This window comes from Ursus maritimus, unplaced genomic scaffold (assembly GCF_017311325.1).
Source record: "Ursus maritimus isolate PB19 unplaced genomic scaffold, ASM1731132v1 scaffold_26, whole genome shotgun sequence".
NCBI lineage: Eukaryota > Metazoa > Chordata > Mammalia > Carnivora > Ursidae > Ursus > Ursus maritimus.
Window position 1 is genome coordinate 14751602 of NW_024425119.1, and position 12624 is coordinate 14764225.

Genomic DNA, 12624 nt, shown 5'->3' on the forward strand with positions numbered 1-12624 from the left:
CACTTCATGTAAGATCAGTAAATAGAAACAATACCAATGGTATTCAACAGAAAATTACTCGAGGGGTTGGAAGCAAAGGAGAGTCAAAACAGATCAGGCAGGACAAAGTCAGTGAGGTGCAAGTGACAGGTGTAAGGCAGAGACTGACGAACTGAGAGTATTAGGTAGCCTGCGGGCTTAGAAGTTTTGAATAGAAACAAGTAGAAAAAATTAAGGTGAGATTGGAGACAAGAAGAATAATGTAGAGAGCTGTTGAAATATTCCAGGAAGGACATAGTGAAGACTTGAACTAAGTTCATGGGTGTGATAGGGATCATGACTCTTGGACCATGGGAGAAGGCTGCTGTCAGCTCACCTCAGTGGCCTGTGTGGATAGAAGGGGGATGTTAGGTTAAGCTCCAAATCACCATCTAAACATAAGTTAGGAGCTCTGGCCTGGGACCTGGGATCAGTCCCTTTTTTCTACTCCTGCCCTCAGAAGTGAGGGCCTTGGGGCACCTGGGTGGCTCAGTCAGTGAAGCAGCCAACTCTTGATTTCGGCTCAGCTCATGATCTCAGGGTCTTGAGATCGAGCCTAGCACCAGCTCTGCACTGAGTGGGGAGACTGCTTAAGATTCACTCTCTCCCTCTCCCTCTGTCCCACCCCACCCCACCCACTCACACTCTCTCCTTCTCTCTCTAAAAACAAAACCAAAAACACACAAACAAAAACTTGAGAGTCAAATCACAGGTTTCTCTCCCTCAAGGGGCTGCATCAGAACAGACACATTTGTAGGTCGGTCACATCAAAAGCAAGGACCCTGGTCACTGATCCAACAGCTCCTTTAGTTTTAGTCCATCAGAACCGAGAGATCTCAGGAGGAAGCCCCTCTCGGCTCTTAGCAGTTACCAACAAGCACAGAGTTAACTCTCCTTTTTTAAAACAGTATTTGCTCTACATCTGTTTTGTTCCTTCATCTCCATCTCACATAGTTACTTCCAGAACTTTAAGAAACTTCCTATTCATGATTGTCATGAATGATTCAAAGGTAATTAAGGGACATGAAACAGACCTCAATTAAACTTCAGATTTTATTATGTGGGACACCTAAATGAGAAAAAAACACCCATATTAACTGTCATGTAACATTTTTTTATTAAAAGAAAAAAATGGAAATTTCATGTTAGGATTTCTTGCAAACATAATGCAGTATGTATCTGCTTATGACACACTCTTTGCTCCTCCCACAAAGCAAAAAGAAAACCAGAAGTATATTGGTAGGCTCAAAAATAAGATAGTTGTCTCTATGAATCAGAAACAAAACAGAAAGTCCAAGGGGCGCAGTGGGTTGAAGTCCTGGGGCCTCTGTGCTCTGCAGCTAAAAGAGCACAGCCCTGATCTTGGGCCCCAACGTATTAAGGATTGGAATGCTCCATACTAGATAGGGCCCAGAGCAAGGCTTTCTGTTTGGAACAGAGATTCCTTCTGCCTGTGATAAAACTAAAGATGGAGGCCTTGGGACGCAGGGAACACACATTCAGTCTCACTACCAAGGACCAAGCTGAGTTCCCCTCTGACTCAGGGAATGAATCTGTGATAGCCGCTATATCATCCACAATATCAAGAACCTCAGATTACTATTAGCTGCCCTGGTTCTCAGCTGGGAGCTGTGGTGAGCTGAATGGAAGCAATGGCTAAATTGCGTCCACAAGAAGTTAAGCAAGAAACAGGGCAATAAGAAGACACAAGATTAGCCTAGGGCCTGTATTTCAAAACACACAATGAAATCCATGCTAAAAAAGATAGACATCAAAACAACAACTATAACATTGAACTCTATTTCGCATAGCAATTTGACAATGAATTTTCAGTATGTTATGATGTTCAAAGAGATAAATCTAAGAATTCCATCCATTCAAAAGGATTAAAACATAATGAAGCAAAGATTGGCAGAAATTAAACACAAACGTATCAAATAAACATACATTAAAATTTCTTAGAAGTGAAAATACAATTATTTAATTTAATATTTACTCAGTTAGACTAGGCAAAATTCACTTAATTGGTCAAATGTAAATTCAATCGAAAAACCTCAACTGATGGGATAAATTCTGGACTGATAGAAGTTAGATAGTAAATTGAAAGGTAATACTTTGTTATTGTCTCATAATTTAGCCCAATTCTCAGATTTGATGGTGGGAGAGGCTCTAATTAAGGAGGTTAAGAGTTCAAGAGAAAGAGAATGGAGGGAATAACGGGAGCAATATTTCAAGATTGATTATGAAGATATCCAAGACTTGAAGAGTGACATGAATCCACAAGCATTTCAAATACCTAAAAGGGTAATTCAAAAATAAGACTACATCTAGATATGTGATGGTGAAATAGATTATAAGGACAAATACAAAGCTTAGAAGGTATCAAAGGAAAAAATGCATAATATGTAGAGAGGAATAACTGTTAGGCTCACAGAAGTTTCTCTTCTACAATAATTGATTCAAAAAGACAATGGAGGAATAGCTTCAAAATACTGAGAGGAAATCTTATAATTTTATATCCAGCTAAACTACATCAAGAATAAAGATAAAGGGGTGCCTGGGTGCCTCAGATGGTTAAGCATCTATCTTCAGCTCAGGTGACGATCCCGGGGTCCTGGGATCCAGCCCCACATCAGGCTCCCTGCTCAGTAGAAAGCCAGCTTCTCCCTCTCCCTCTGCCCCTCCCGCCCCCCTGCTCATGCTCTCTCTCTCTCTCAAATAATAAATAAAATCTTTAAAAAAAATAAAAAATAATAAAAAACAAAGAATAAAGATAAAGAACTTTTCCAGAATACAAAGCCTAGGAGAATTTAACACCTAGACTCTAACTTAAATAACTACTAACTGATATGTTTTAACAAGGAAGGTGAATCCAGGAGGAAGGCATAGGACACAATAAAAAAAAAAAATTGACAGTAGGAATGCAGTACATGACAGAAGGTATATTACAAATTAGCAGGAGACTTTGGAAAAAGAACCCATGAAACAGGCAAAAGAATCAAAGAACTTTAAAAAAAGAAAAGCTGAATGACCAATAGACATAAGAAAAGAAAATCAGCCTCTTTTGTGAACAAGAAATTAAAAGAGACAAAATTTCATATGTCTCAGAGTGGCAAAAACTGAAAAGGTTGATATGAACAAGTGTTGAATAAGAATATGGAGAAAGAGGAACTATCACACACTGCTGATGGAAATGTAAATTGACAGAACACATTTTCACAATATCTCGTACAATCCAAGATGTTCATTCCCTACTATCCAGGATTTGGATAGTCCAGAAATTTGTCTCAAGACATTTATTGCAACATTATGTGCAAAAGTGAACGATTGAAAACAACCTATCTAACAAAATAACAGATAAACTGTATGGTTCGTGTAATTCTAAAGTGAACACTAAAACAAATTTTCTAGAAATACTTGCATCACGGACAAGTCTCAAAAGCAGTGATAGTTGATAAAAGTAAGCTGCAGAATGATTCCTATATGATATCATTAACATACTTTAGCACATGCAAAATAACGTTCCATATGGATGTCGGACACATATAAATATAAAAGTAAGAAACACATCAGAAGCTAACCACCCAATTCAGAGCACTGATTTACCTCGGGCCACGGTGAAAGGCAAATGAGTGAGTTATCTGGGGGAGTTTCAGATATACTTTGTAATACTTAGCTTTTTAAAAAATAAAAAGACCTGAGGACAAAAAAAGGAATAAACAAACAAAAGTAACAAATGATTCACATTTTCTAACAACTCTGTTTAACTCTCCAGTCCTGCCTGGTTCCTAAGACAAGAAATGGCAGGGTAAAGGGTGGCTGGCAGAGAAAGCAATATTGAATTAGATCAAGATTAAACCTTGTCATTACCGAAAAACACTTGAGTAATAACAGCTCTGGTTTATAGCACACCACTTAATTTCTAAAAAGAAAAATAATGAGGGAAGTCACTGAAGAGACAGTAAAATATTTTTAGAGAATGCATTTGAGTTCTATTGAAAATAGTAATTCTTGAGTTAAATATGCCTGAGTAATACCCGGGCTCGGATTTTAGAATTTACAGCTAACCTGGGTCACTTTGGTTGAAGCTGAGAGAGCTGTAGGGAGCAAACAAGCAAGTAGGCATTTTAAAAATTCTTGGTTTAAATTTAAGTAGCTTGCAGAAGCAAAAAAAAAAAAAAAAAATCACAAAATAAAATATCTATGCTGTAATCCTCATGTATCTCTTGAATTTCAAAGTTAGACTGTGGCTTTCATGTGCAGATGCCATGGCTCTGGGCATGAAAGATTGGGTGGACCTCTCACTTCCCTTTTCAGGAGACAGAACCCTGATGAGGCTAAGATACCAGACAGCAGGGATGGAAGAGTTCCTGCTCTGTGGCTGCTTTTTGTTGTTGGCTTTCATTTTGGTTCCTTTAGACCCAGAGGCAGCAGGTGGATTTAGTAGACTCCGTGGGTTAGTAATTAGACTGGGTTGAAAGAAAGACCTTCAAATAGTTCAGAACTTTGGGGGATTCATCAAAGAGAAAGACACAAGAGTCTTCCCTACTTGGTTGGTTGGCTTGTTTACATGGCACAAGTGAGTGCACTCCGTAAATATTACCTTTAAGCAAGGACAAATCAAAGATAAAATAGAAACACTTCAGCCAGAGAATACAGCATGTGGTCTACTGGGACATGATCACAATATATGCTGTAATCTGAAGGTCCTTCCGGACTTTTTTTGATAGATATCGGCTTGGTGTCTAAGAAAATTCGGGAAAAAAATCAAAGCTTTAACATGTTGCTTCAGTCCTTCCTGGATCTCTTCAATCAAAAGCAAAAACTAAAATAGGTTAAGATCCAAAGGGCAAAATGAAAAATACTTACCTACAGATTAAGACAAAGTAGGTACTTGAGACTCAATGGAATAAATTAAATCAAATTTTGGTGTCCTATGGAATTGAAAATAAAATTTTAAAAGTATAAAATTTAAAAAAGGCTATTGCTTTCATTTAGGCCAAAGATGATGTCTGAGAATCTTCTAAGGATAAAACTGAATCAAAATTATTTTTGTCTGTAATACAATAGTTGACTCCAAACCAAATTATTAAATGATTTTTTTAAATCAAACGAATGCAAGTAAAACTTATCCAACAGCTCGTTCAGAAGAGTGACGGAGCTCAGTCATTTTTACAAGGGTTTTGCTGAAGAATGGGATATAGAGGAGATGCAGGTGTGCATCAAACTGCAGTTTAAAAAATGAGTATTTATGGGGCGCCTGGGTGGCTCAGTCGTTAAGCGTCTGTACCTTTGGCTCAGGGTGTGATCCCAGGGTCCTGGGATCGAGCCCCGCATCAGGCTCCTCCGCTGGGAGCCTGCTTCTTCCTCTCCCACTCCCCCTGCCTGTGTTCCCTCTCTCGCTGGCTGTCTTTCTGTCAAATAAATAAATACAATCTTTAAAAAAATAGGGGCACCTGGGTGACGCAGTCGTTAAGCATCTGCCTTCGGCTCAAGGCGTGATCCCGGCGTTCCAGGATCGAGCCCCACATCAGGCTCCTCCACTATGAGCCTGCTTCTTCCTCTCCCACTCCCCCTGCTTGTGTTCCCTCTCTCACTGGCTGTCTCTATCTCTGTCGAATAAATAAATAAAATCTTTAAAAAAAAGTAAATCTTAAAAAAAATAATTAATTAAAAATGAGTATTTAAAAAGTTTTGTAATGAGTCAACTCAAGCAAACTAGAAATAAATATTTTTTTAACCTTCTGCAAGAAGAGTGGTTTGATAAACACCATAAACTATAATTCTCTCAACATAGGGTGCTTTGCAATCTTATACTTAATGTAGAAAAATAAATACTAAGTTTATACAAAGAAATAAATGATCACATAAACATTTATCCTTGGTCCGAGCCAAAATGTATTTTCTGTTACTGGTCTGTTATTAATATCAAGTTTTCTTGGCTTGGAAAAAGAAAAATGAACTAGGAATCTGGAGATACCGACTGCCACGTACTTATTAAATTACACTTGACAAATAATTTAAAATAATCATCATTTTTATCGGTTGAAGGGCAATATTCATATTTGCTCATCCTAGATCCCAGAGTTGTTACAAAAGGCAAATGGAAAAATAAATATGAAAGTTCTTTGAAAGCCGCACACCACCACGTAAATGTATTTTGTTAATTACCGCTCTGGAGAACAGTCAACTCATGAGTATGGGGGAGTTTAGTGCTGATGGATAATAAAAGTGTTCTGATAAGTATAATTTGGGGTACTTCCAAGTACTGATAATGGCCTTTCTCCCCTTTTCTCCACTTCCCTTCATCCCTTCACTTCCCTTCTGCAGAACCCCTACCTGTAACCAGCGTTTCAATATATGACTATAAACCTTCTCCTGAAACAGGAGTCCTGTTTGAAATTCATTATCCAGAAAAATATAATGTTTTCACGAGAGTAAACATAAGCTACTGGGAAGGTAAAGACTTCCGAACAATGCTATATAAAGGTAAGAAGCAAAAGGAAGGGTCATAAATGATAACGACTCCTTTTTACGTGTTTGCCAAACGGTCATCTGTCTTGCTCTAAAGAGGTCTTATGATTCACTATCTGACCAGGGAAGACCATTAAAAATAGTTACTAGTTTATGAAAATCTTGTCATGAGGAATCTTAGAATACCTGGTTTGCTGGAGTCACATGCAATGCCTAAGTATAAGAAAAACTCAAATTATGGTCACTTGTATGTTAGCCTTGCCAAAGGCAGCATGTCTGGTACAAGAAGTAAATTCAAACTTAAACTTAGAACACCTCGCCTAACCATTTCTTTCTGCATGTGTTAGAAGGACGTTTCTAGAACTAAGAAGCTAGAAAGGCACCTTCCACCAAGTTTCACTTGCAGGTGGTCCAAGATTATTCTCAAATGCAAATGATAATGCTTTTTTGTTCCTTTGAATGTATTTATCTGTATGACCAGCTAAATGATTGCATTAATATACAAAAATTGGTTTCATTGTTTATACTGTCCTGATGCGGACCCTGTGGGGAGAGGAGAAAAAGAGATCCTACGGGAATCAATCATTTCAAAAGAACCTGGGCCCTTTCTCTGAGTAGACTGGTGGGGAGAAGATGGAGAGGGAGGAAAGGTGGGAGGGGCTTTCTGCTCCACTGGGAGTGAATTGGGAAGGAAAGGAACTTAGACACTCTCAGATACAAAACTGTAACATTGCTCTCCAAGGGCTTAGATGATTATCAAAGTTGACTGGTTGTAACTGGAAATAGATACTGGTGAGGTGGAGAATGGATACTGAGGCACACAGGTCGTGATATCCAGAAAAGTGTCATTTTGACTTGCTGCTTTTACAAATGCATTACTTCTCTGGATTTCTTTTTTATGAGACATGGTTTCAAACACATGCAGTGAATTTATAGTTTTTGAAACTTTAAAACATCAAATAAATATAAACATGGACCCCAGAAATTATTGCATTTTTAAATTTTCAATGAAAACATTATCTGCAGATTAATAAATGGGGCCTTATGTGTTTATTGATCACATGCAAATAGAGGTTCGTGAATGATTAAAAAGCATTCTCTGGAATTTTTGTTGAATCAAAAACTAGGAGTTTTAAAATAAGTCAGTATACTCTCCTTTTTAAGTTAATGAATTTTTAAATTTATTTTTGGCTTTTAGCTCAATAAATGGTACTTTCAGTTTCTTTCCCACATTCTTTCTACTTTGGATTGGAATCTTAATTGTATTATTTTCTTTAATGTTTTCCAAATGAAATCCAACTTTTTTTTTTGATCAGGTGCTGCCAACTGGCAGATAAGCCATTCTACTTTAAAAACAGGCCAGTTTTTTCAAGTAACCCTAGTGAAAACATGTCTTATAAAATTACTTTTTCCTAAGTCATAAGGTAGCAAAATATCTTTGATTTTTATCATAAAATAAATGGCTAGCATAAACCAAATCCCTACATTTTCTGTATGTTATCTTCTCCATAATACACAAAATGTTCCCATAAAAAAAATTTAATTCCATTGTATCCAATGCCTGCAGAAAAAAACTTTTCAGGATTTTGGATATAAAGATCCAAATTTTCATCTCTAATCTTATGCCAATTTTGTATTACTGACCATGCCAGAAGTTGCAGGAAATAATATCTCAGGGCTATTTAATCATTATTGTTTAGAATGTTCTAGAAGTATGTGGCATTTAAGAGATCAAAAATCTAATATAATTGTTTTTAATCTCAGATTTCTTTAAGGGAAAAACAGTATTTAATCACTGGCTGCCAGGAATATGTTATAGTAACATCACTTTTCAGTTGGTATCTGAGGCAACTTTTAATAAAAGTACCCTCGTGGAGTACAGCGGTGTCAGTCATGAACCCAAACAGCATAGAACTGGTAAGTCTTCTGAAAAATCAAATTCAGTTAAAAAAATAATTAAACTATACGTTTGTTGCATGTATACTTTCTGACATTCTGAGAAAAATTCTGTTCTAGAGCCAAGAAATAAAATAAATATATATTTGTAATACTCTAAAACAAATTCCCTATCAATGTAAAAGGAACAGTAAAATATTCAAAAGAAAAATCTAAAATATGTCAATGTAATCATAGATTTATTATCTTTGAATGGAAAAAAGTACATGATCCTACGAAAAGTTATAATTAAATAGCTTAACTTGACCAAGTAGACATCAGTTATTCTATAACCTGGCAAAATTCCCATATGGCAGTAAAACTGATAGCAGATGTTCTAGGACAGAATATCAGATTATTCAAGGAAAATATTGGGATTCAGATGTGTCTAAAACTTGCAGTGTTTAAATTTTAGTAGCATCACTAATAGGAAACACTGTTATAAGATGGATGGATGGATGGATGGATGGATGGATGGATAGATGGATAGATAGATGGAAGAATGGATGGAAATAAATATACGCCTACTAAACGCCTGTCACCAATACCAATGTAATTGACGTTGCCTGTGCCTAATGTGTCCAAATTACTCATTAGGAATGTTAGAAATGCCTTTCCTATGAACATTGGGTATGGATTGTGGTAGATCACTCCTGAGACGCTGCCAGTCGGAATTCCAAGATGCCATGATTTTCATTAAATAGGACAAGACAAAGAAACTATTTCAGCTACATAAGTTATTCACCTCATGGCAACATCTAAGATTCTATTTGTATTTTTAATTATTCAGTTCAAGTAAGGAAACGTTATCAATTGAGTGACTTCTATTGAGAAGTTGTTCTAAGTATGAGAGAGATGAAGACAGAGTCTGGTGAGATAGGTTTCCTGTCCTCAAAAATGGTAGAGCTATAACACAAATGGCATTCATATAAGACAGGATTGACACATGTCCTAAGAGGTACAAAATTGTACAACTGCACATAGGAAGGAACGATTAATTTTTATTCGAAGTTCATGGAAGGGCTGATATTTCAGCTGCTATTTGAAGGACAGGTAGAAACTGTTGCAGGTAGAGATCAGACAGCATGCCTTCAGAATTTTTCACCTGTAGAAAAGTATGCTTCCGTAATTCACACGTGGATTTTGTGCTCATATGTTTCTCTCTGGAGAGGTGAGGAGTGAAGCCGTATTCCTAACATGTGTGTTAATGTTTCTAAAGGGATATATGCAACTCTCCTAAGTGCAACAATGTCACCGAGAGTATTTTTATCTCCATAGCTAGAGTACATTAGAGTTGCTTTTTTTTGTTGTTAAGAAAGATCCAGTGGCCAAGACTTGGTTTTCTTAAAAGGAGATTTTGATAAGCTAAAGAATATTTACGAAACTGTGCTTTGGAAATGGTTAAATGACCACTTGGACAAGCATCATATCACTAGTTAATGTGTTTGGAGTATGAGTGGTGATACGCTCATGTGTGTATTTCACTCACTAATAGATTAAGTATTCACTATAATAGAACTAAAAGTTGCTGGAAAATGAAAATTCTCTCTCTTTCAGCCCCTTATCCCCCTCGAAATATCTCGGTTCGTATTGTAAACTTGAACAAGAACAATTGGGAAGAACAGAGTGGCAGTTTCCCAGAGGAATCGTTCATGAGATCACAAGATACAGTGAGAAAAGACAAGCTCTTCCATTTTACGGACGAAACCCCTGAAATTCCCTCTGGCAACATTTCTTCTGGTTGGCCCGATTTCAACAGCAGTGACTATGAAACTACATCCCAGCCCTACTGGTGGGGAAGCGCATCTGCAGCCCCGGAAAGTGAAGATGACTTTGTCAGCGTCCTTCCTGTGGAATATGAAAATAACAGCACCCTCAGCGAGACCGAGAAATCAACAGCAGGCTCTCTCTCATTTTTTCCTGTACAAATGATCCTGAATTGGTTACCACCTAAACCACCCACGGCCTTCGACGGGTTCCACATCCACGTAGAAAGAGAAGGTAAAGTAACAGGAAATCAGCAAAAATAAGAAACAGTGTGCAAAGGAAAGGGCATTGACATAAGTTATGACTAAAACATTTAGAAAAACAAAATTGATGGGAGAGAGTTAATATTTAAAGGAAAAATGGTCAAGAAAGGGAAGAATTTAATTGAGTAGCCATGCCCACCACGACTAGAAAACAAACAGGTTGGATCAGAATCCAAGGTTTAGGGAGTTTCTAAGTTGCAAGCATTCACAATTTGTGCACATTTCGTGGTCCAGCATGTCACATACCCCAGGCCGTGGAGGAAAACCTTCTGTTTGGAAAAATTCTGAATTGAAGTTCTAACCATCACAAATTACAAAATATCCTGGAGAAATTTTCTGTTTTCTGGCACACAGTTGGTGACGCATGTAGCAAAGCAATCTTTCCAACAAGAAGACTACCTTCCCAAGAGCATCAGCCCTGGGTCCTCTCATCTAGCGACTCTGATTTGCCTCAGGGTGTGTCCCTCGGGGACAGGCCCCACTCCACATCGTCCTGAAGGGGAGCTGGTCGTAAAATAGAAAATGCACAACAACTAGTATTTTCTTTTTTTTTTAATATTTAAATTCAATTAGCCAACATATAGCACATCATTAGTTTTAGATGTAGTGTCCAATGAGTCATCAGTTGCGTGTAACACCCAGCGCTCATCACATCACGTGCCCTCCTTAATGCCCATCCCCCAGTTACCCCATCCCCATAGCTGCCACATTACGTATCACAGTCATTGGTCCAGCATCCCAGAGCCATTCTTCTTGTTTTAGTCCACTAATTTACGAAAAACGGGGCCCTGGCCTTCAGGCAATGTGGGTCATGAATCACATCTAAATTGTTGCTTGGTAGGTTATTATAGTTATTCGTTATTTGTTTTGTTTCTACAATAACATACTTCATTTTATACTTTCCAGTCTTGTAGTTTGAGTGGCAAAAGTTGTCGAGTTGTCAAAATTTAAAGTTCAAATGATAGCGTTATTTTCAGGGTAGGGCATTAATATCATGCAGTATCATGTATTACATATTGTGTGCCCTTATTTTATTTTATAGAACAAGACACCAAAATCTCTGGATTCCTCTATTCTGGATTATAGAGCAATCGACCATACCCAAATATTGTGTAAAATTGAAATCCTTTATCATTTCTGAGTATTTGAGTCAAAAGTCTTCACATTTACCTGGAATTACTTGTATAAAGCTATCTGTCTTCATCTGCCCTTAATCTGTCTTTTATTTTTCCGTTCCACAATATATTCTGTGGAAAATAGGGTCTTGTAACTTACAATTTTTTTTAATGAGTATTTCCATGAACATTCAATCATGCTTTTATCTGACTGCAGCGTGTTCTGTTGAAGGCTCTTGTAGCCACCAACTGATGAAAAACAACTTCAAATGAAGTAATAAGCAGCAGGAGATGGACTTTGAAGCAATGCAAAAATCCTTTTTACTTTTAGAAAGTAAAATCTGAAAGAAGACAGATGAAGGACAAGTATTACAACTGTCAGAAAATCTACCCAGAAGAATTATTTCCAACTACAAATAATTCAATTTATTTTAAAGCATTTCTGGGTATTTAATACTACCACAAAGAATTGATAAGATACTTACTGCTGGTTATTTTTTTATTCTTTATATCCAGATGAGACGGTCAACTATTGCAATCTTCTCCTGATATTCTACTTCTGTTCTTTTTTTTTTTTTTTTTAAGATTTTTTTATTTATTTATTTGACAGAGAGAGAGATAGCCAGTGAGAAAGGGAACACAGGCAGGGGGAGTGGGAGAGGAAGAAACAGGCTCCCAGCAGAGGAGCCTGATGTGGGGCTCGATCCCAGGACTCTGGGATTACGCCCTGAGCCGAAGGCAGACGCTTAACGACTGAGCCACCCAGGCGCCCCTTCTTCTGTTCTGTGCATATAAGGTTGTTGGGTAAAAGTACATAAGAGTATGCAGTATATACTCAACCCTAAGCTCTATTGATCTGGATGCCGTATTTTAGTTTAATTATTACAAACAATTTGAATCCTTGATCATGTTTCTTTTCTAATACCTTGGATGAAGATGTAAAATTGAACTTGACAAAAAAAAAAGTAAACAGTTTAAAAAATATTTATTCATTTGTCTTAACTGACTTGTCTACATTCAAGGCCCTTCCGGGTTTCAATTCATATATATTC

General features: G+C 37.3%; 1 protein-coding gene across 1 annotated transcript in view; it reads left to right on the forward strand.

Annotated features, from left to right (window-relative positions):
• The window catches only part of PTPRO (protein tyrosine phosphatase receptor type O), a 112610-nt gene that overhangs the window by 17619 nt on the left and 82367 nt on the right, over positions 1-12624 (forward strand). The window contains exons 3-5 of the mRNA XM_040641896.1: positions 6349-6507; positions 8257-8409; positions 9985-10428. Of these exons, the coding sequence (XP_040497830.1) occupies positions 6349-6507; positions 8257-8409; positions 9985-10428 (756 nt within the window). The remainder of the gene's footprint in view (positions 1-6348; positions 6508-8256; positions 8410-9984; positions 10429-12624) is intronic.